This window comes from Salmo salar, chromosome ssa11, assembly GCF_905237065.1.
Source record: "Salmo salar chromosome ssa11, Ssal_v3.1, whole genome shotgun sequence".
Classification (NCBI taxonomy): domain Eukaryota; kingdom Metazoa; phylum Chordata; class Actinopteri; order Salmoniformes; family Salmonidae; genus Salmo; species Salmo salar.
In genome coordinates this window covers 63,282,997-63,306,611 of record NC_059452.1, presented here as the reverse complement: position 1 = coordinate 63,306,611, position 23,615 = coordinate 63,282,997, and the positions used below count along the sequence as shown (strand labels likewise).

Genomic DNA, 23,615 nt, shown 5'->3' with positions numbered 1-23,615 from the left:
ATTTTCTCCTGACACACACATGGACTATAAATACATAAAGTTACCAATTAGTTACCCTGACCAGATAGACAGGGCACATAGGCTGTATGCATCTGCTCTTATTAGTAGCCTACAGTTGACCAGATGGACAGAGCACATAGACTGTATGCAGCTGCTCTTATTAGTAGCCTACAGTTGATCAGATGGAAAAATACTCATTTTCATCCCATACAGCAGGTCAGATTTCTAATGTTTAGTAGCCTACAGTTGATCAGATGGAAAAATAGACTCATTTTCATCCCATACAGCATGTCAGATTTCTAATGTTCAGGTGTAGCCTGGGCTGCTGCAACATTTATGTGATGACTTTTTGCTTGTGTCTGTCCGGAGTGATTATGTGTTATCATCTTTGCTAAATAAACACCAGAGGAAAGTGCAAAGCCTACTTGAGCGCACATGAAAAAAATGTGCTGCGTCAACCTCTCTTTAATCTAACTTTTAATGGATGATGCATGGAAGCTATCAAATCATTTGGAATTGTTTTCGACATCCCAGAAAAGATGTTCAGCATGTAAAGAATCTTAACGTGCAATTACAGGCGGCTTGCTGATAGGCTCCCTGTTAACCAGCTATACATTTGATACCAGTTGGTATTGAATGCCCTCACCTTTTCATCCTTCTTCATGAAACTGATCTAAGGCAGAGGTCGACCCTCAATATTAATTTGCACCTTTTCCATGTACCCCAGATTCGAAAATGTAAATTAGCATCAAAGTAGACATCATGTAAAAATACAAATCCCTGCAAGCTCCTGAAAGTCATCTCTAGTTGACACCTTTGCTAAGAGGTATTGTGTCAATTCAAGACAGTTCACAGAATTGTCCATTTAAAGAAATGTAGTCAATTTACGAATTACTAAATTTAGCTAACAGATAGTTCATCCAGAGATTCTTACCTTTGCCTCGATTCGGCAGTCTTGTCCAGATTATCATGGCATTTGTAGTTCTTTATGATAGCCACATTAGCAGCTAATTAGCATTTATTTTGGGGGGGGTAAATACAGGCGAACATAATGATAAAAGTCACCTTTTCAGAGAGGTTTACACAGTTATGACAATGTCACACCAGGGTAAGCCTGCACAAAATACAGCGCTTATTTTAAGTGTTTCTAAAAATGGCTCACACTGTGGTACTTTATTTTCCCAGGCACAAGGTGCAACTGTGTAATGATCAAGCCGTTTATTCAGCTTTTGCTATGCCACACGTTAAGTGGATGGATTATCTTCACAAAGGATTATCCTCACCAACAGGGAGGTAAACAAATTTGTGCACAACATTATGCGTATGGAACATTTCTGGGATCTTTTTTATTTCAGCTCATGAAACATGGGACAAACACTTTACATTTTTGTTCAGTTCATTTAAAACCTACAGCCATGCCTCCTAGTGTTACGGTAACCACAGCTTTTATGCTTCCCTGGCCTATTTACTCAAAGGGTTGAGGAAGAGATGGATTCTGGGTCATAGGTTACTCCGTGGTAAAACCTGGCGACAACTCTTTGTTACCTGAGGGATATTCTGCTCCAGAATTCTAGTACTGCGACATACGCACCAACAGGAAGACCATGTAAACCACTCCAGATTACAAGTGAGCACAGTGATTGAGTTTAATTACTTTATAAACTATATAAAACAATTATCTTAAAAACCCATGCATTTTCAGTGTAAATACATTTTTTAAATATAGAGGAAATCTATGTACAACAGTGTGAACTGTAACAGCATCTTCACTTGGGCTGTTCACTTGGCTGCATAGACTTTTTGACATTGTCGCCTACGTTAAAAAAATAACAAGTTTATTTGAGATCTAACCGGCACTTTTATTTGATAGACCCCTCTTCCTGGTTTTCCATGACATTGTAGTAAAACGTGAGCGCTTTCACCTCGTCGATTCTGACACGTATTCACAACAGAGAATTAACACAAGAGAAACAGAAAAACTAAGAAGGCCCTCTAGAGGAATAATAGACTCATGGAATAATTTCCCCAGTTTGCCAAAGCTGCATTCTGAATAGCATTAATCATTAAAAGTAACTGTCGTACAAAAACTGAGTTATTTTAAAACAGACAAAAATGGGGTTAGAAAAGGTAGAGTTGTAATAACAAACCCCAGAAAGCCTGAGAGGAAAAAGCATATTGATTTACTATTTTCCTATATTTTACAGTAGTATAATTTGTGAAAAAGGGACATTTTCAGCTGATCCCCACCAAAAATCCAGGTTATTTTACAGCAGACAGAAATTAAATAATTCAAGCATGAAAAAAAAACTAAAATGATTGGCAGGGTGGGCACAAGAAACACTGTAAATGATGAGACCCTAACATCCACTCTTAGCATGATTATGAGATAACCTACATGTTACTTTACCTCTTGATTTAACACTTCTTTAAATAAGCTTGAGAACCACATTAAGCGTGAGGGGGGAAGAAAACTGTCAATAGCAGGATCCAGTGTTGTGGTTTGGTTGATGTGGGGACAGCACTTGAGGGTATTTGTGTCCATTTGAGTAAAAAAACAAAGCCGTCCATTTTATAAAAAATAAGAAAATAAACTATACTGTGACACCTATAGCACAGTGCAGCATTCAACTCTTAAATACCAAAATATAAAATTTCTCTGCCATCCTAATCCCATCCCTATCGTTCCTGGGATGTGGTGCACTATTGGAGTGTGGGCACCACAGGAAAGCTGAGCCCACAGATACACAGTGCATAGTACAGCTTTGTTTTCTTCCACAGTCCCCATAAGGCATTTCCTGTGTCCAACGTGTGTCTATGGCTGATAATATCGCCACTAGGCCAGCTCCTCTGGACCAGGCCGAAGCTGGCTGTTAAGTCTTTCGGCTGCTCCAGATCTGCTCCGGCGTGCTCTTGTGGTCCGATGAGTACAAACGGTGGCCCAGTGGCGAGCGTCCGTCGTAGGATGAGCACTGGTCGCGAGGTGAACGGGGCCCGCTGGCCGATGCCCGGTGGTCTATCTGCCAGTCTGAGTGGTAGGAGTCGCCTCGTGACGATGACTTGTGTTCTGAGCACGAGCGGTGTTTGGAATGCGAGTGTTGGTCTGAGTGGGAGCGCTCCTTGCTGTCCATCCGTCTGTCTCGGCCTGACCTGTATCATCCACCTTCCTGTGCTTAGTGTCGTTGTAGTATCTGTCGGGGAGATGGATGGGGACACCATGAGCAAGACCGACCAGCACAGAAATCCAACATACATAATTGATTAGTTACCTAGTTCTTTGATCCACAATGGGAACAATTTCTTAAGAAACAAGGCATTGAGTTGCACTAGATTCTAGAACGATAAAGACAAAAAAATATCAGTAGAACAATAATCTAGTCAGTAAAATAAAATCAAGACGAAATAATGTCCCTAATTTCCTCTAACTTGAAATTAACCCTTTACTAGTATGACAAAAAAGGAAGCCTTTATAGAATATATAGGTGGTCTTACCTGCTGTCCCACCGGTCTGACCGGTAGTGGTCTCGGTGGTCTTTGCCGTTGCTGAAGGATGAGTAGGCTCTCTTCCTGGAGTCCTCCCCGCTCCCGCCCTTCCTGCGGCAGGGGTCTGTGGAGGTATGCCTGACCCGTTGTCACTGTCCTTGCTGCCGCTGTGCTTGTGGTAGCGTGATGAAGAGAGGTGCAGCTCAGAGCTGTAGCAGTCCCTGCTGCTGTCTTCGTGGTGCGAGTTGTCCTTTAGCCTCTCGATGTCTGGGCCAAGAGGAGAGGAAGAAGAGGAGCCAGGGTTAGTAAGGCTACACCAAATTTCTTTTATCTCATTGTTTATTCATTTAGTTTTTTGTTTTTTTTACATGTATCCTTCATTTAACTTGGTTAAATTAATCTCATCAACAACAAAAAAATCAAGAGACCAGTCCAAGCAACCAAACACAAAACAATGATAAAATAAAGTCTGACTAAAAAGACAAGTGAAAGGGCATACCTGTGTGTTTAAAGCCGTGGGTATTTACAGTGCTAGTGTTCTGGTCAGCTGCCTGTAAAAGAGAAGCCTCAAACCACTGCCCTTAAAACTGAACTTGGAAAGATAGGAAATGCAATCTGAATTTGTATCACATTATTATTTAGCAGACCTTTATGTGGTCAATTGATGCACAAAAACAGTAGCTCATTTGGCAACGGCCAGTGTTATACATACCTGAGCATTCTCTTGTCTTTTCTTGATTGCGTGCTTATACAATTTATGCAATTTTCTTGCATCGAATTCTGTGAACTTTGAAACAAATATCCACAGGTTTCTACAAAAAGAAAGAAATAATATAAGTCAACACTCTGGTCCTTGATACAATAAGTCCCATAAAGTTATGGTATGCATGCAGTGAACGGTAAAGGTACATATCAAGCTCAGTTCTATTGCGAGAGGACATACATCTACAGTGACTGTAGTCTCAGGTTTATTTTGTAGCTTGTCCTGAGTTTCATAACCCCAGTGTTGGAGCCAAATTCCTTTAATTTCAGTCTCAGGTTTATTTTGTAGCTTGTCCTGAGCTACGTTTCATGTTGCAGCCAAATTCCTTTACTTTCAGTCTCACCCAAAAATATATGTTGTGCCTTATTAGAATCAGGAAAAATTGACTTATTGAATATAAGTATAAGTATGGCATTATTAATTATGGAGTACGGTTGAAGAGCTCATGTTTTCCGTTTTCTATTATGGTTCTCATAGCTACTTAAAAGCAATATGGGGCACCCCTCCACCCACCCCTTAAATCCTATCGCTTTGGCTTTGGTGATAGATGGAACATAGACTATGAAATTACCTTTGTTTGGAAAATAAAATGTTTGTTTTTATACTATTGAAGCTTTTGATTCTCCCTTTTTGGTTGCTTTGGAAGCGCATCTGACCGAGCCATCACATACCCGTAGCCTCGAGGCAACTTTTGAATTGGATTACGTATTGCCTTTATGGTTGTCAAAAACTACCACTGGATGGAACGCCGTCGAATGGTTTATCAGCGTGATCACGTAAAGATTTAATTTGAACAAGGTAAAACAAGCTCTGATACTCTTATGTATATTCCAATCAACGCTATTGAAACTCTGACTGTTCGATTTGCGCTACTCACTGTGGAGTGAATTGTGATTGCTCTTTCTATTGCTCGATATGTTGAATGAATTACGAGAACTTTTGAGAATTGGAGCTTGGAATCGCGTGTGTCTGTTAGATTCACGCTCGGAGTTGAGAGCTCACTGTGGAGCAGAGAGAACTGGACGCTTTGCTGATTGGCTGTCGTATCTGTGTTGGGATGACGTCATGTGTTGGGCTCATTCATTAAGCTGCGCCGTGCTAAAATGTGTTCATACTGTGCTGATGGTTGCAAATCATTGGAATTTAATGGGATTTGATGTTCAGTGCTGTAACCTGCCTTTACAATGGACCCAATGGAAACTTAGCCAAAATGTAAAAGATCTAATAGTGCTCTAAATTGGGGGCACTTACTAAAAAGACAAGTGACATCACAGCTTTTACAGGATGATGGAAATGTTGAATTGGTTGACACAAAGATGTGCACAGGAGTTGCATGGTCTCAATGAGTCGATAAAGGCTTTGTTACCTGCTGAGGAGGCAAAAAAGGATCAGGTTGAATGGTATGGCCCAAACACAGCAACACTGGTTTATTTTGCAACCACAGTGAACAAATGAATGGAAGATGCACACCAATGCACAGCAGCTAACAAAACTCAGAAGGTCCAGCATCTCAGATGTCTCATCATAACGTGAAAATGGATCACAACACAGCAGGCACTCAGGACAATCCACCACACATTCTATCAGGCTCAATTTGGAGGCTGAAAAGGCAGCCTGACTGGTTAAAATTGAAGCACTGAAAATTAAACAAGAATTGAAGAAAGAGGAGGCTCAAATCAAACCACAAAAAGAATTGGAGTTAGAAGCTGAAATATTGTCTAACAGTGCTAAGCTGAATGTATGAAGCCACTCAAAGAATGAGAAACAATCACATGATGGAATTAATGATTACCTGAATGCAATGCGAAGGCCTGAGGATACCGCAGGAAAGGTTACTCAAAGAAAAAAAGGTGCCCACCACCACTCAGGTTGTCACATGTCTCCACAGCAGACAATCACACACCATGGCTGACCTGGGATCCTCATTGTTCACCACGTCTGTTCATACTGCATAGGTCCAGGGTCAGAGTAGTATGTTGCCGCAACGTGCTACCACCACATACCACCTGTTGTAAGACCAAAAGATAGACAGCTGCAACTCCCAACTAGAGGAGGAAGGCCTATCAACCCAGATCAGGGTGGAGCTGACATGGGCAGTATTGTCACATTATGCAACACCAAAATGCTTTCACTGAAACGCTGGTAAGGTAGCAAAGGTTGTCCTCATTACCACCTCTTAGTGTACCAGTGTTTAAGGGTGACCCACTAGACTACAGGTTCTTTGTATGTGCCTTTGAACGTGCCTTTGAACATGCTATTGAAAATAGGATCGAGAACAGCAAAGACAGGCTGTACTTTTTGGCATTTCACCATGGGGCAATCCAGAGATCTAGTCTGCATTTGCCAACATAATGGAGGGTGACAGAGTATGCAGAGGCCAATAGGCTTCTGAAAAAACACTTTGGAGATAAACAGAGTCACCACAGTTTACATTGAGAAGGTTCTAAGCTGGTCCACCAATCAAGGTTGAAGATTCCGAATCCCTACAAGCCTTTGCAGTTTCTCTCACTGGATGCTGCAACACTATTGATAATGTTCAACATATGGATGGACATCCCATCAAATATTTATATTTGATATTTAACCTTTGTTTAACTAGGCAAGTCTCTTAAGAACAAATTCTTATTTACAATGACGACCTACCCCAGCCAAACCCTAACAACGCTGGGCCAATTGTGCACCTGTAACTGTATAGCTTCCGTCCCTCTCCTCGCCCCAACCTGGGCTTAAACCAGGGACCCTCTGCACACAGACAACAGTCACCCTCGAAGCATCGTTACCCATCGCGCCACAGAGCAAGGCGAACAACTACTTCAGGTCTCAGAGCGAGTGACGTCACCCGATTGAAACGCTATTAGCACGCACCACCGCTAACTAACTAGCAATTTCACATCGGTTACACTCACCCCCCTTTTGACCTCCTCCTTTTCCGCAGCAACCAATGATCCGGGTCAACAGCATCAATGTAACAGTATAGCTTCCGTCCCTCTCCTCACCCCAACCTGAGCTTGAACCAGGGACCCTCTGCACACAACAACTGACACCTACGAAGCATCATTACCCATCGCGCCACAAAAGCTGCGGCCCTTGCAGAGCAAGGGGAACAACTACTTCAGGTCTCAGAGCGAGTGACGTCACCCGATTGAAACGCTATTAGCGCGCACCACCGCTAACTAACTAGCCATTTCACATCGGTGACACGCCGCCCTATGGGACTCCCAATCACGACTGGCTGTGATAACCCTGGAATCGAACCAGGGTCTGTAGTGCCGCCTCTAGCACTGAGATGCAGTGCCTTAGACTGCTGCGACACTCGGGAGCCATAGTCTCAAAGCTGCCGTATAAGCTGAAAGAAAAATGTAGAGGGGCGGCTTATGACCTACAGTAGACAAATGGAAGGAGAGCCAGGTTTGCTGATCTGGTTACCTTTGTTGATCACAAAGCCAGGATAGCATGGCATCCTGCATGGAAAACCCCCACCATAGCAGTGAGTGGAGGTTCAGGACCTGTGAGTAGGCCAAGTGTTCTGAAAGTGGTTTTGGTTTTGCCACCAGCATCACACCTGATGTGAAAACAGAAGAACTGGGTTGGAAATTCCTCTGGTGCGGCACTCAGGCAGTGTCCATTCTGTCAAAGAGAACACAGTCCAGGCACATGCACAGAACTGAACAAGAAGCCACATCAACAGAAGTGGGTCTTGTTGAAGAACATAGGTGTGTTTTGGTTATCTGACCCCTGGACACATGAGCAAACGATGCAAAGACTTCCCTGTAAAGTGTGTTCATGTAAACATCTTACCATGTTGCACATCACCTACAAAGAGGTAAACAGCTGCAAAAGTAACGAAAACAGAGAGCAGAGTGTTACCCGTGCATTTTCTTAAATTGGTGGCAATAGGTTTCTACTCGTTAGTGTTACTTACTAAAACTTTTGTTAGACAAAGGTTTTCATTCTAAGAGAAACAAAAACGTTGAATTATATTCCATGATATTCTTAAAATATATGTGTTGACTGAATATAAGCAAGTTGATGGCGCATTCATATAGCCTCGGCACCTACATAAAGCTGAGTGACTCACTCATTCATGGCTTTGAATCAAAATAAATAAGTACCAACATTCTTTCTGATAGTCTTTAATAAAGAAATGTTTTGGTTATCTTGACCTGAACACCATGTATTATAATATCCCATTATGGACTAGAGGTCGACCGATTAATCGGAATGACCGATTAATTAGGGCCAATTTCAAGTTTTCATAACAATCGGTAATCGGTATTTTTGGCCACCGATTTGCCAATTTTTTGATAATATTTAATAAAAAAAAATGTTTACACCTTTATTTAACTAGGCAAGTCAGATTAAGAACACATTCTTATTTTCAATGACGGCCTAGGAACGGGGGTTAACTGCCTTGTTCAGGGGGGATTCGTTTTTGCAACCTTCCGGTTACTAGTCCAACGCTCTAACCACCTGCCTTACATTGCACTCCACGAGGAGCCTGCATGGCAGGCTGACTATCTGTTACGCGAGGGCAGCAAGAAGCCAAGGTAAGTTGCTAGATAGCATTACATTTATCTTATAAAAAACTATCAATCTTAACATAATCACTAGTTAACTACACATGGTAGATGATATTACTAGTTTATCTAACGTGTCCTGCGTTGCATATAATCGATGTGGTGCCTGTTAATTTCTCATTGAATCACAGCCTACTTCGACAAACGGGTGTTGATTTAACAAGCGCATTTGCGAAAAAAAGCACTGTCGTTGCACCAATGTACCTAACCATAAACATCAATGCCTTTCTTTAAAACCAATACACAAGTATATATTTTTAAACCTGCATATTTAGTTAATATTGTCTGCTAACATGAAATTGTGTCACTTGCGTTCATTGCACGCAGTCAGGGTATATGCAACAGTTTGGGCCGCCTGGCTCGTTGCGAACTAATTTGCCAGAATTTTACCTAATTATGACATAACATTGAAGGTTGTGCAATGTAACAGGAATATTTAGACTTATGGATGCCACCCGTTAGATAAAATATGGAACAGTTCCGTATTTCACTGAAAAAAAAAAACTTTTGTTTTCGAGATGATAGTTTCCGGATTCGACCATATTAATGACCTAAGGCTCGTATTTCTGTGTGTTTATTATATTATAATTAAGTCTATGATTTGATAGAGCAGTCTGACTGAGCGGTGGTAGGCACCAGCAGGCTCGTAAGCATTCATTCAAACAGCACTTTCGTGCGTTTTGCCAGCAGCTCTTCGCTGTGCTTCAAGCTGTTTATGAATTCAAGCCGGGTGGGTATAATTTGTGGAACGTTCCAACAGGAATCCATTCCAAAAACTTCGTAAATATCAAGGTTTCCAAAAAACAACGCATACAAAGTTGTATAGTGGCAGAATAAGATACCGGGTAGGGAGTGGTCTATTTCATTGCGTTTTTCACTCATCACGTTTATTCCGAAAAATGTCCTCACTCTGGTTGCCTATGGACAGACATTAAGAATAAGCTACGTGGTGAGTTGATGCCTATTCGGCAGCTAGTTAGCTAGGTTTGTATGCGTTGCTACTTTGTATGCGTTGTTGGTTGGCAACCTTTTACTTTACATTTTTTGGAACAGATTCCTGTTGGAACGTTCCACAAATTATACCCACCCCTTCAAGCCTATCAACTCCCAAGATTAGGCTGGTGTAACTGATGTGAAATGGCTAGCTAGTTAGCGGGGTGCGCGCTAATAGCGTTTCAAACGTAATTCGCTCTGAGACTTGGAGTAGTTGTTCCCCTTGCTCTGCATGGGTAACGCTGCTTCGAGGGTGGCTGTTGTCGATGTGTTCCTGGTTCGAGCCAAGGAGAGGGACGGAAGCTATACTGTTACACTGGCAATACTAAAGTGCCTATAAGGACATCCAATCATCAAAGGTATATGAAATAGAAATCGTATAGAGAGAAAGTTCTATAATAACTACAACCTAAAACTTCTTACCTGGGAATATTGAAGACTCATGTTAAAAGGAACCACCAGCCTTCATATGTTCTCATGTTCTGAGCAAGGAACTTAAACGTTAGCTTTCTTACATGGCACATATTGCACTTTTACTTTCTTCTCCAACACTTTGTTTTTGCATTATTTAAACCAAATTGAACATGTTTCATTATTTATTTGAGGCTAAATTGATTTTATTGTTGTATTATATTAAAGTTAATATAATTGTTCATTCAGTATTGTTGTAATTGTCATTATTACAACAACAAAAACATTTTAAAGAAAAAAAAGCCGTTAATCGGTATCGCCTTTTTTTGGTCCTCCAATAAATCGGTATCGGCGGTGAAAAATCATAATCGGTCGACCTCTACTAGGCACACGTGAAGAGCTGAGTGAAAGATGCATTTTAAAAAGCGCTAAGTACAGGCATAAAAGTTAGTCTAATTTACTTGAAACTAAATTCTACTGAAATGAGACGGGCCTTGTGTTTCTTGGCCATTTACATTGTTTTGCTCACAAGATAAGTTGTTTTTCTATGTTTGAGTTTCAACTGCTAGGGAAGAGAAAACAATTTATCTACTAGTCAGATTCAATCTCAAATAGCACAAACGACTTGAGTCGCGTTACCACAGTAACACCCAGCCCTTAAAGGTGAATTTGCAATAACTAATTCAAGTTTTGATTTCGGCACATATGAAAATGTGGCACTGACTCGCCCATGGATTGATATTTCAGCATTGTCTCAATGAAGAGTTCTATTTCAACTAGCCATGTGCAATATGCACACGGAAGAGCAATATCTACCGTCGTAGTACGGATGAAGCCTGAGCTGGAATATAAAGCAAACTGAAGCTGGTTAGCTTTAGAAAACCCTGAGTAGATCTAGCTTGCGTCGCATGATACCCCTCCGGAGACTGTCTGTAAATGAACTAAATAAATACCGTAAGTGTAGGTCCATTATAATTTCTACAGTTTCAATTTGGTTTTAGTCATTTAAAAGTATATTGAGTCCCCCCCCCAAAAAAATCTCAAACCATTGTCGAATAGATTGGAATACTATAGGAAATTGTGTGTGCTCTACTCACTCATTCTATCAACAACATGCAGTTCCAGATACAGCCCTGACATTAAAGGCAGCCATTCCAATAGTTTCAGAAAAGTAAATCACTTCCTGAGCTCTGTATTAAAATGTTTTTTTAAGTAGTCACTTTCTGAGATCTGTATTCAAAAATAGTTTTGAAAAACATAGTACTTTTTGGGGATCTGTGTATTCAAAAAGTTGTACTCACCTCCAAAGTAAGTATGTTTCCCCAAAAATGGTTTACTTTCCACAAAGAATATTTAAAAACTATAGTTATCCCAGGTCTGGAGCGAACTACTTTCCCTCCTGCGTGTAAATATGCATGTCTCACTCTGCCTCAAAAAACTGCCCCTCAAACACAACACAGCTAAACTGGAGTATGGACGCCTTGGGTAAGAATGTATGTATAGGCTAAATCACATGTCAATGGTGATGCATAACATTAGTAATCTCCACATTAACATCTGTAAATAAATGGTTTTAAAAATCTAGTTCTACTATATTGGGATCTAAAATATTCTAAAGTATCTCAATATTTTTCCCCATGGCAAAAATGAAAACCTGAAGCAGGACGGACTCTTTGGTTCTATAAAAACCTGCTTTATGTAAACTCCGCAAAAAAATAAAGGTCCTCTCACTGTCAACTGCATTTATTTATTTTCAGCAAACTTAACATGTGTAAATGTTTGCATGAACATAACAAGATTCAACAACAGACATAAACTGAACAAGTTCCACAGACATGTGACTAACAGAAATGGAATAATGTGTACCTGAACAAAGGAGGAGGGGGGGGGGGGTCAAAATCAAAAGTAACAGTCAGTATCTGGTGTGGCCACCAGCTGCATTAAGTACTGCACTGCATCTCCTCCTCATGGACTGCACCAGATTTGCCAGTCCTTGCTGTGAGATGTTACCCCACTCTTCCACCAAGGCACCTGCAAGTTCCCGGACATTTCTGGGGGGAATGGCCCTAGCCCTCACCCTCCGATCCAAAAGATCCCAGATGTGCTCAATGAGATGGAGATCCGGGCTCTTCGCTGGCCATGGCAGAACACTGACATTCCTGTCTTGCAAGTAATCACACACAGAACGAGCAGTATGGCTGGTGGCATTGTCATGCTGGAGGGTCAATGTCAGGATGAGCCTGCAGGAAAGGTAACACATGAGGGAGGAGGATGTCTTCCCTGTAACGCACAGCGTTGAGATTGAGCTTGTTGTCATTGGAGGCAGTCCGATGTTGCTGTGACACACCACCCCAGACCATGATGGACCTTCCACCTCCAAATCGATCCCGCTCCAGAGTACAGGTCTCAGTGTAACACTCATTCCTTCGACAATAAACATGAATCTGACCATCACCCCTGGTGAGACAAAACCGCGACTCGTCAGTAAAGAGCACTTTTTGCCAGTCCTGTCTGGTCCAGCAACGGTGGGTTTGTGCCCATATGCAACGTTGTTGCCGGTGATGTCTGGTGAGGACCTGCCTTACAACAGGCCAACAAGCCCTCAGTCCAGCCTCTCTCAGCATATTGCAGACAGTCTGAGCACTGATGGAGGGATTGTGCGTTCCCGGTGTAACTTGGCAGTTGTTGTTGCCTTCCTGTACCTGTGATGTTCGGATGTACCGATCCTGTGCAGGTGTTACACGTGGTCTGCCACTGCGAGGATGATCAGCTATGCGTCCTGTCTCCCTGTAGCGCTGTCTTAGGCGTCTCACAGTACAGACACTGCAATTTATTGCCCTGGCCACATCTGCAGTCCTCATGCCTCCTTGCAGCATGCCTAAGACACTTTCACGCAGATGAGCAGGGACCCTGGGCATCTTTCTTTTTTGTTTTTCAGAGTCAGTTGAAAGGCCTCTTTAATGTCCTAAGTATTCATAACTGTGACCTTAATTGCCTACCGTCTGTAAGCTGTTAGTGTCTTAACAACTGTTCCACAAGTGCATGTTCATTAATTGTTTATGGTTCATTAAACAAGCATGGGAAACAGTGTTTAAACTCTTTACAAAGAAAATCTGTGAAGTTATTTGGATTTTTACCAATTATCTTTGAAATACAGGGTCCTGAAAAAGGGACGTTTCTTTTTTGCTGAGTTTAGAATATTGTGTGCTATAGCTTGGAAAATAAAGAAACATGACTCTGGATGAGAACATAATGAGGTTTGTTTCCAACATTAGGGCTGTTTTCCTGAAGAAGTTAAATCTGCTTCGTGTTTTGTTTCTTTGCCATGCTACTAACAAGTATCGCAATACTGGTATCGTCCCGGGCATAATATTTTACTAGCCTGAATCTTTGACCAGATTCTTTGCATCAACAAGACATGAGGAAGACTAAATAACAAGCCACACTGGTACTGAAACTACTCAAACTATTTTTCCCCTCATTGCTCTAGCTTTAGTGACTGCATTGTGCAGTAAAACTCAACTACAGCACAGTGTGAGATACCATTTTTTTTAAAAGAGAACATTTAAACAGCCTTTTTTATTGTGAACAATTTGACAACTCAATCTATATTTAAGCAATAAGGCCTAAGGGGGTGTGGCATATGGCCAATATACCATGGCTTAGGGCTGTTCTTATGCACAATGTGGAGTGCCTGGATACAGCCCGGAGCTATTGGCCATGTACCGCAAAACCCTGAGGTGGCTTATTGCTATTATAAGGTGGTTACAAATGTTATTAGAACAGTAAAAATAAATGTTTTGTCATACCCGAATGGTATACGGTCTGATATACCATGGCTTTCAGCCAATCAGCATTCCGGGCTCGAACCACACAGTTAATAATAATCATAAAACTGGGTGGTTCAAGCCCTGAATGTTGATTGGCTAAAGCCATGGTATATCAGACCGTATACCACGGGTATGACCAAAAATGTATTTTTACTAGGGATGCATGATATATTTAAGCATATTTGGAATCGGACGATATTAGGTAAAAATGCCAAAATCGGCCCAATGCATAGTTTAACGCCGATGTGCAAAACCGATGTCAAAGCTGATGTGAATATCTATATAAACGTAGGTAGATTACGTAATGACGCCATGAAAAATACAGCGCTACACAGAAAAGCAGAAAAATACTAAGCGCACACTTCCAACAACTAAACAAGTTCAAGTTGAGCAATCATCTGAAAGAGTAAGAAAATTTCAGCGAGACAACTCAAAGGCGACATCCATTAACACCGAGATAATGGAATTCATTGACCTTGACAATCAACTGTTCTGTCGTGGATGATGTTGGCTTTCGCCGACTGGTCAAGCACCTCGAGCCCCGGTACACACTACCAAGTAGGCGCTATTTTTCAGAATTTGCCCTAGAGGAGTTACCCATTATTATTGAAAAGCACATCCATGAGCTATTTGCTATTAGCTTCACGACTGACATTTGGACCAGCGATGCCAGCCCCATGAACATGCGGAGTCTGACAGTACAGTGGGTCGACGAGGATTTAGTACTGAGGAAAGCCATATTGCATGCTCAAAAATGTGCTGGTTCTCATACCGCTGCTGCCATTTCAATGGCATTTGAGAATGTTTGAAACATGAACACACTCTTAGCTCCAATCGAACAACGGACACGAGAAATAAGCTCATCAACTGCGTCTGCTGCAGACGTGATACCCTCTGTCATGGCATTGAAACGCATGCTCAACAAAACTGCCAACACAGACTGTCGGGTTACCTTGGAAAAGTACTCTACAAGAGGCTGTGTACGAGCAATTAGGTGGCATTCTCTCTGAGCCTCTACTGTGTCACCACCATGCTCGATGCTAGGTACAAGGACTGCTATTTCGATGCAGACAAGAAACAGGGTTTACGTGAAATGTTAGACACAGCTGGACAAGATGGAAACGGACACATTTACATTACATTTACATTTAAGTCATTTAGCAGACGCTCTTATCCAGAGCGACTTACAAATTGGATACAAAGCCTAGGAGGTTCTTGGTTCTCATCCCCTTCCATAGACTTACACAGTAATTATGACAACTTCCGGAGGACGTCCTACAACCTATCAGAGCTCTTGCAGCATAAACTGACATGTTTACATGTCAGTTTAAGCTACAGCTAGCTAGCATACAATGTGCAGAGTAGTTGACTCCAAGAGAAAGACAATAGTTTAAAAGTTTTATACAAATGAATTTCTTCCAAAATTAGAGAAGCAAGAGAGAGAAATAATTTTTCATAGTACATTTTTTTCACTTTCACTTCCACTTACTTCTGCTAGTGTCAAATGCAGCTAGCTAGTTTAGCCTACTCAAACACCGGGCTCAAACAGAGAATGACGCTATGTTAGCTAGCTGTCTATGGCTATCCAACACCGGAACTCTTCCAAGTCAAGGTAAGCTTTTGGTTTTATTAATTTATTGCCATCGGCGGTGTAACTGCTAAACTGATTGCTGCTCACTACACTGTACCGCATGATTGTAGCGGGTTTACTAATGTGTTAGTTCTAGTAGCTATGTTGACTATGACGTGACAACGATGTAGGCTGTGTGAAGCGGTTAGTATATGAAGGTTTGGCTTGGAAAGGCTTTTTCGGCTGGTCACAGACAGCTGATGTCTTGTGCACTGAAGTTCACAAGCGAAGGGAAATGGTGAAAGGAGAGAGCATTGATATATGCGAGAAGGAATTATATGTGAACCGTTTCAAGAAGCTAGGCGTATGTCATATGTCTCTACTTCACAGGAAAGTGATTTGAATGAGAAAAAGAAAATCTTCATCAAAATGCAATTTTTGTCAGAAATGCCTTCTGGAAGATGTGAACTTTCATGTGCCTTAATAACAAAATGTTATGCCATCTGTAAATACAAATACAATTGTTAAATTACGAGCCTAGTTGGTTTAGCCACAGAAAAAGACATGAACATTCCTGCTAGACATGATTAGCTGAGATAATGGATGGGCTGGACATGCTGAGAGATGAGTTCAGATTGGTCTGCCATGTAGCTCGCTTCTATCTATAACATGAGCCGCTCAGTATGTGTAAATAATCCTTGCTACCACAGCTTTTTTGAAAATATATAACGTTAACCATGAAGAACTGCAAAAATGTTGCTACTGCTCTCAACAACATTGCTGCCCTGAATTTAGCAGGTTCTATCGACAAAGATCAGTGGGAAAAAGTTGGGATGGACTACTTTCTGCACACCGTCATTGTGAACCGGAGTGGCTTGACACAACAGGCCAAACAAGCTGTAGCTAGCTACAAACAAAACGGAAAAGACACAGGACGTCTTACTTAGTACACAGATCACTGCACCTGTACATAGCCCATCTGTAAATAGCCCATCCAACTTCCTCATCCCCATACTGTATTTATTTATTTATCTTGCTCCTTTGCACCCCAGTATCTCTACTTGCACATTCATCTTCTGCACATCAATCACTCCAGTGTTTAATTGGTATATTGTAATTACTTCGCCACCATGGCCTATTTGTTGGCTTACCTCCCTTATCTTACCTCATTTGCACACACTGTATATAGACTTTTTCCTACTGTATTATTGACTGTATGTTTGTTTAGTCCTTGTGTAACTCTGTGTTGTTGTATGTGTCGAACTGCTTTGCTTTATTCTTGGCCAGGTTGCAGTTGTAAATGAGAACTTGTTCTCAACTAGCCTACCTGGTTAAATAAAGGTGAAATATATATATATATATATATATATATATATATATATATATATATATATATATATATTTTTTTTTTTAATAGTTAAAGTGGTTCCAGTTTGCACGTGAAGCGTCCCATCTATGTAAGAGTCTAGACAAAGAATGCTATCTGGCCCTAAACAGAGAGTACACAGTGGCAGAATACCTGACCACCGTGACTGACCCAAAATTAATTAATTAATGTACAGACTCAGTGAGCATAGCCTTGCTATTGAGAAAGGCCGCCGAAGGCAGACCTGGCTCTCAAGAGAAGACATGCTATGTGCACACTGCCCCCAAAATTATGTGGAAACTGAGCTGCACTTCCTAACCTGCCAAATGTATGACCATATTAGATACACATATTTCCCTCAGATTATACAGATCCACAAAGAATTTGAAAACAAATCCAATTTTGATAAACTCCCATATCTATTGGGTGAAACACCACAGTGTGCCATCACAGCAGCAAGATTTGTGACCTGTTGCCACAAGAAAAGGGCAACCAGTGAAGAACAAACACCATTGTAAATACAACCTATAGTTATGTTTATTTATTTTCCCTGTTGTACTTTAACTATTTGCACAACATTACAACACTCTATATAGATACTAGTTTGTGAGTGTAATGTTTACTGTTCATTTTTTATTGTTTATTTCACTTTTGTTTATTATCTATTTCACTTGCTTTGGCAATGTAACATGTGTTTCCCATGCCAATAAAGCCCACTGAAATTGAACTGAGAGAGAGAAATACATCAGTCAGAATTGGAGTACTAGGCTGTTTTCACAATACCTGGATAAAGCAGGATTTTGAAGGATTGATACAATAGCAGTGCTTACGGACACAGTGACAGTGCGCACAGAGGAAGAGAGGCCATGGACAGACAGAGCTGAAACTTCACTGATTGACATGTATGATGAAATCCTGGTTGAGACTGAACAAATGAACAACGAAACAACACAGCAAGTAAGTGATTATGTTTTACTGGTAATGGGGACATACGTAAATGCCAACAAAATAACTTATTTTGTGTCAACTATTTAACTGTACTAGAATGCTTAAAAGGCCGCAATTTTTTATATTGGTATTGTTTTTTTGGCAAGGAAAATATTGGATTTCGGTATCGGCCAAAAATGTAATATCGGTGCATCCCTAATTTTTACTGTTCTATTTATGTTGGTAACCACTTTATAAATCGCAATAAGGCACCTGAGTGTGTTCATACAGCAAATATACAAAGGCTAACAGCTGTATCCAGGCACTCTGCGTTGCACATAAGAACAGCCCTTAGATGTGGTTTATTGGCCACCCCCGTGCCGTATTGCTTAATTACAAAACCTGTACACTGAATGGACTGACACTGCCAAGCACAAACAAGAAAAGCATGATGACTCCAGAAGCCATGTCATCGTGACAGCATTACAATAGTTTTTTATAAGTGGATGGCTAAATTCCAGGTTACATCTAGAAGCACATGTTGGTCTTGTTTTATGTTCATATGAACAAGGACACAAAACAAGTTGCACATTCACTTACAGCTTACAGTAATGATTGTTCCAAAACAATGGCTAACTGATTATCATATTGGCTAGTCCACACACCTTTGCTCCAATATGTGCATGGTGCACAACTGAAGATCCATGTAGAGTATTTATAAAGAACAATCAGTTAGCAAGGTCCAATGTAACAGTTAGCCTAGTCATCAATGAAAATCTGGGGTGTATTCTCTAAGAACCAAATGTAAGCAAACGGCCGAAACAGTAAGGCCTGAACTTGTCCAATAAGAAACTAGTTTGTCACAAAGTGTTTTATATGGTTAGCACTAATGAATACAGCCCTAGACCATTTGGTGGTCACAGCAACTCATATTCCCAAACAGATGAAAAGCCACATTACCTTGATTCTCCACTGCTGTCGTTCACTCTCTCTTCTTCACTTCGCTCAGCCATGTCCGAGTCCCAAATATATACACTTCAGAGAAAAATGTATGAACCAAGATGCTCTGGTTTACGTGTTGGATGCAGTTCACCTGTAAAATGAAAAGCACAAACTAAGTAAAAATACAAAACCGTTTTAGAGTGATGCATATTTCTGAGTACAGCAGTCTATACAACCTTGCTAGCCATGCTGTCAATAGTGCTCAGAATAATATTTCATAGCTGCATGTGTTTTAGATTCGCAACTTGGTTACAAACTGAGGAACAGACAATTAGACAAACAAATGTTCATTGTTTTATCTTAAAGTTGATATCAACGTCTTATGGTTATGGAGTGTCTACTTGCTAGTGTATGTATTCCCTGAACTGCTTCCCAGGTAGGCTAGAAGAAAAACAACATTCTATAAAACCGGTCTACTTGTTATAGGAAACTAGTTACTCATTATTGAAAAGAAACGTGTGTTTAACCTTATAAATATGTTATAAATATGTACTATAGCTAAATTGAACTACAGAGCAAAATAGCAACAGTAGCTAACGATACATACATTCTGCTGTTTTCCATCCCTGTCACTTTAGCTAGATTGCTAGCTCTGAATACAAAAGTCAGCGGTAAGTTAGCAAGCAAGCGCTTTTCCGAGCTCACATGCCTGTTGTGCTAGTTTCACGCCTACTGTCCTGGACAGTGCTCCGCATTCAGGCGTCTTTCGCAGGACGCTCGGCAATATAGCACGCCTACAGGTATTCTTTTCTCCATACACCGACAACCAGAATTGAGCCAATAGCAAACCACGCTCTGTGCAGAAGACATTTATTTTGGAGATGTTTAACTGCATTTAGTGCACTTGCATCAAGTTCACTGCTGATGGTAACTACCAAGCCGCCGTGAGCTAAGTTAGCTAGTTTCATATCCATATTTTTCTGTAGCCCCGAAAGGTTGTTTGCTAACCTAGCAGATGATCTAGCTACCTAACGTTAAATGGCAAACGGCAGTAAATACCACTACTAGTTAGATAGCACACTGGCCTGGAAATAGAAGAACAGCAACTGTAAACCACGTAAAACATATCTAGTTAGGGACGTTCAGCAAAATCATTTCCGCCTGTGGCCCATATTTATACTTTGTTTTCATGTGGCCTTTGATTGAGCTAACTAGCTTACCGTTACTAACTAGTTAACACATTTTAGCAAACAAATGAGTTAACGTTAGCCAACAAGTTATATTCGCTTTCTAGGCTAACCTACCGCATGGGGAAGGTGTTTGGCAGGTTTTTACAGAACTTGTAGCCAACTAAGTGATTGTACCATTGTTTCTGACAGTGATCTGGTCCATATAGCTATCCGTAATCGAATTACCTCAAACACATTCACATACCCATCATGTTTTATAATCATCCCCGCACAGGTCATTTATCCATGTTGCATCGCTTTTTTACAGTAGACAGGAGGCCACCTGTGCCATCTAGCCTGCTCCGAACACCTGTGTGTACTGTTAATTAGCCAATCGTAACACGGGAGGTAGTGTAATTTTTCAACTGGAGGAACACCGCTTGTGGATCCGTGCAAAACTGCTACAGTAAATACGGGGCATTAGAGGGGCACATCAATGTTTCGTAAATCCGACTGAAAGCATTTTACGTTTCTAAAACGTTAACACAGCGTTGAAATTGTAGTTCACATGGAGGCAACAGTGGGCGTTTGTAACCACTGAAAACCGTAGTTAACTAACTACATACGGAGAAGGGTTTGAGTGTCAGTTCCCTCGTTACTAATATTACGCTAGCTAGCAAGAACGTTTTCAGTCATTTCCCAAATCTATCTAGGTGACATGTTCTTTGCTTTATATTTAGTTATGACTAAACTAGCTAATGAATCATACCCATACAAATGCGTCCTTTTTAGCAAAACAAATTAAGTCAGGCGCTGTTTAGCCTTTTTAGCTACCTTGGTAGCTACAGCGAACTACCAGTCTGACTATGCCGTCCGACTTCAATGGTCCTTTTCTCTTATTTTCTTTGGCGAGCACTAACGATAGCTAGCTCCTGGAGAGCAGCCCCAACCGATCTTACGGGAACTCGAGATCAGTTACTTGATTTCTTCCTCCAGATTCGTAAAATAGGTGTCCCTTTTAATTTCCGTTATGAACTCGAAACAAAGTATTGTTTAATCGATTGCAGATAGCATTTCTGCTGAGGGTCCAACTACACAGCCTGCCTCCGCCATTGCATGACACCGACGAGTTCACCTGTGTGAAGCTAGCCACAATAAGGATTAAGCACAATGGTGGAACTTGCGGTTTGTCTTCAAAATAAAAGTCCCAATTGAAAGGTCCAAACGGATACAAATAGTGGAATAATGCCATATTTGGACTAGATACGCTAAACGACGTTGGAATGTTGTTATATAACTTTCAAATAAATATAATAATTAATTTGACCAACCAACAAATAATAATAATAAAAGGCAAAAATCCAACGGTGGCTGTATTAGACTGCATAATTGTGTCGGGAGCATACATATGCACTGTACAGACAAATATTTTGTATAACTAACCCAAGATGGACCATAGCCTGTCGTTTCTAATGGGCACACATTCCTCATAGTGGGCAGAACAAGCAAGGAGATGGGCAGAGCCAAGCATGAGAGAGCTGGCTTGCTGGAGGGAGAGGTCATGAGCAGATGAGCTCCTGCATTTTTCAGCAAACCTACAACCTAATTTGACAAAATTACCTGGAAGGATTAATACACCATCCAACCTGGAACTGAGACACACCCGACAGACCAGATACAACTGCAATTAGCACTGAGGTGTGAAATGAGAGGTGTCAAAGCCGTTGAGCCCAACAAATGGCAGGCTACCCAACCCAAATCCAGAGGCCTTGAAGCCACATCCTGCTGCTCAGAGACCATCTACTGGCATTTTATACAAGAAATCTGCCTCCAGAAATAAAAACTTCTCCCAAGTGGATGTGACACCAACTCCCGTTGCCTGCTGCACTGCTGCTTGGATTCCACCTGGTGATCTGTTCACCGTCTGCCCTGGTTGTCTACCCCTGTCTGGTACAGGTACCACCCCCCTCTCTCCCGAGCTTTTGCTCGCCTCCAACACACAGGCACTGATGGAGCGAGTGACTTTGAACTTACAATGGCTAGCTCGAAGTCGTTATATTTTTTTATTGTGCATTTTGCTATTTGTTTCATGACTCTTGCATGCTTTGTTGACTATGAACTTTCTTGTTTACTCAACCGTGGGACAGACTGTTTGTTCCCACACTCGGGATTCTGACTCTCTATTGATTTACACAGACTTTTGGCCTCCCATCCTATTCTTAACCACCTCTCGCAGGCTTTGTATTCATGTTACCTGATGAAATTGCTGTACAATATGATCTTGTTGCATCTAATGCACATTCAAATGTCAAAAATCAACACTGCAGAGCTCTCCCTGTCCTCTGCCGTGCCTTGATTGTATTACTGTTGATGATATCTGGAAATGTGCATGTACCCCCTTGCCCATCTACTGTTGCTAGCCCCAATTCTGATTTATGCTCTGATATCTGTTTCACTGATTCCTGCTCTCGTAAAAGCCTGGGTTTTCTGAATGTTAACAGTAGAAGCTTATTACCTAAAATGGATCAATTGAAAGTGTGGGTTCACAGCTCCAATCCAGATGTGTTGGTCATTACTGAGACGTGTTTAAGGAAGAGTGTTTTGAATACTGATGTTAAACTTTCTGGTTATATCATTTTTCAGCAAGATAGATCTTCCAAAGGTGGGGGAGTGGCAATCTTTACCATGGATCACCTTCAGTGCTTTGTTGTCTCCACCAAGTCTGTCCCCAAACAATTTGATTTGCTGGTTTTAAGCATTAAACTTTCAAATAGCTCTTTGTTGCTGGGTGTTATCGTCCTCCAACAGCACCGGCCTGTACCCTACCTGCCCTAAGCTCTCTCCTGGCCCCTTACACTAAGTTTGAATTTGTCCTGCTAGGTGACCTAAACTGGGCCATGCTTAAACCACCTGACCAAGTCCTAAAGCAATGGGAGTCCCTAAATCTTTCTCAGATTATTACCAATCCCTCAAGGTATGACTCCAAACACCCAGAAAAGGATACTCTCCTCGATGTTATCCTCACAAATAATCCCGATAGTTATCCGTCTGGTGTTTTCTGTAATGACCTTAGTGATCACTGTTTTACAGCATGTGCTCATAATAGCTGCTCAATGAAGCAACCTGTCCTGATTTGTCATAGACGCTTGCTAAAAAACGTTAATGAGCAAACCTTCCTTCATGACCTGGCCTCTGTAAATTGGTATATAATCAGCTTGAACCTTCTTTTTTTATATTTTCAGGGATATTGTTAACAAACACGCCCCCAGAAAGAAAATGAGAATTAAGAACAGGTTCAGCCCCTGGTTCGACCGTGATCTTGCGGAGTTACTCCACCTCAAGAATTGCATTTGGCGAAAGGCTCAGCACACGTATACTCAGGCATACTCTGGTTCTCGTTCAGGCAAATGAGAAATAAGTGCACTCAGGCTATCTGGAAGGCCAAAGTTAGTTACTTTAAGGAGCAGTTCTCTCTTTGTGGGCCTAACCCCAAGAAGTTCTGGAAAACGGTTAAAGACCTGGAGAATAAACCCTCCTCCTCACAGTTGCCCATGTCCCTTAAAGTGGATGACGCGGTTGTTACTGAC

General features: G+C 41.2%; 1 protein-coding gene across 30 annotated transcripts; it reads right to left on the bottom strand.

Annotated features, from left to right (window-relative positions):
• Positions 1 to 1,326: 1,326 nt before the first annotated feature.
• Positions 1,327 to 21,178, bottom strand: LOC106562889 (uncharacterized). 30 transcript variants are annotated; one of them, XR_006757602.1, is made up of 8 exons: positions 20,863 to 21,178; positions 18,878 to 19,010; positions 6,036 to 6,249; positions 5,495 to 5,612; positions 4,193 to 4,292; positions 3,980 to 4,072; positions 3,490 to 3,747; positions 1,327 to 3,188 (listed from the first exon to the last, which is right to left on the bottom strand). XR_006757602.1 is itself a non-coding variant. In XM_014127958.2 (6 exons), the coding sequence occupies exons 2-6, from the start codon at positions 18,928 to 18,930 to the stop codon at positions 2,701 to 2,703; spliced, it is 951 nt and encodes a 316-aa protein (XP_013983433.1). In that variant the 5' UTR covers positions 18,931 to 19,010; positions 20,863 to 21,177; the 3' UTR covers positions 1,327 to 2,700. The 30 variants fall into 30 exon arrangements, 3 of the variants coding, with proteins under 3 accessions (XP_013983433.1, XP_013983434.1, XP_013983435.1); XR_006757598.1 differs by having other exon boundaries at positions 3,980 to 4,067; XR_006757597.1 differs by having other exon boundaries at positions 3,980 to 4,031.
• Between the last annotated feature and the right edge of the window lie 2,437 nt (positions 21,179 to 23,615).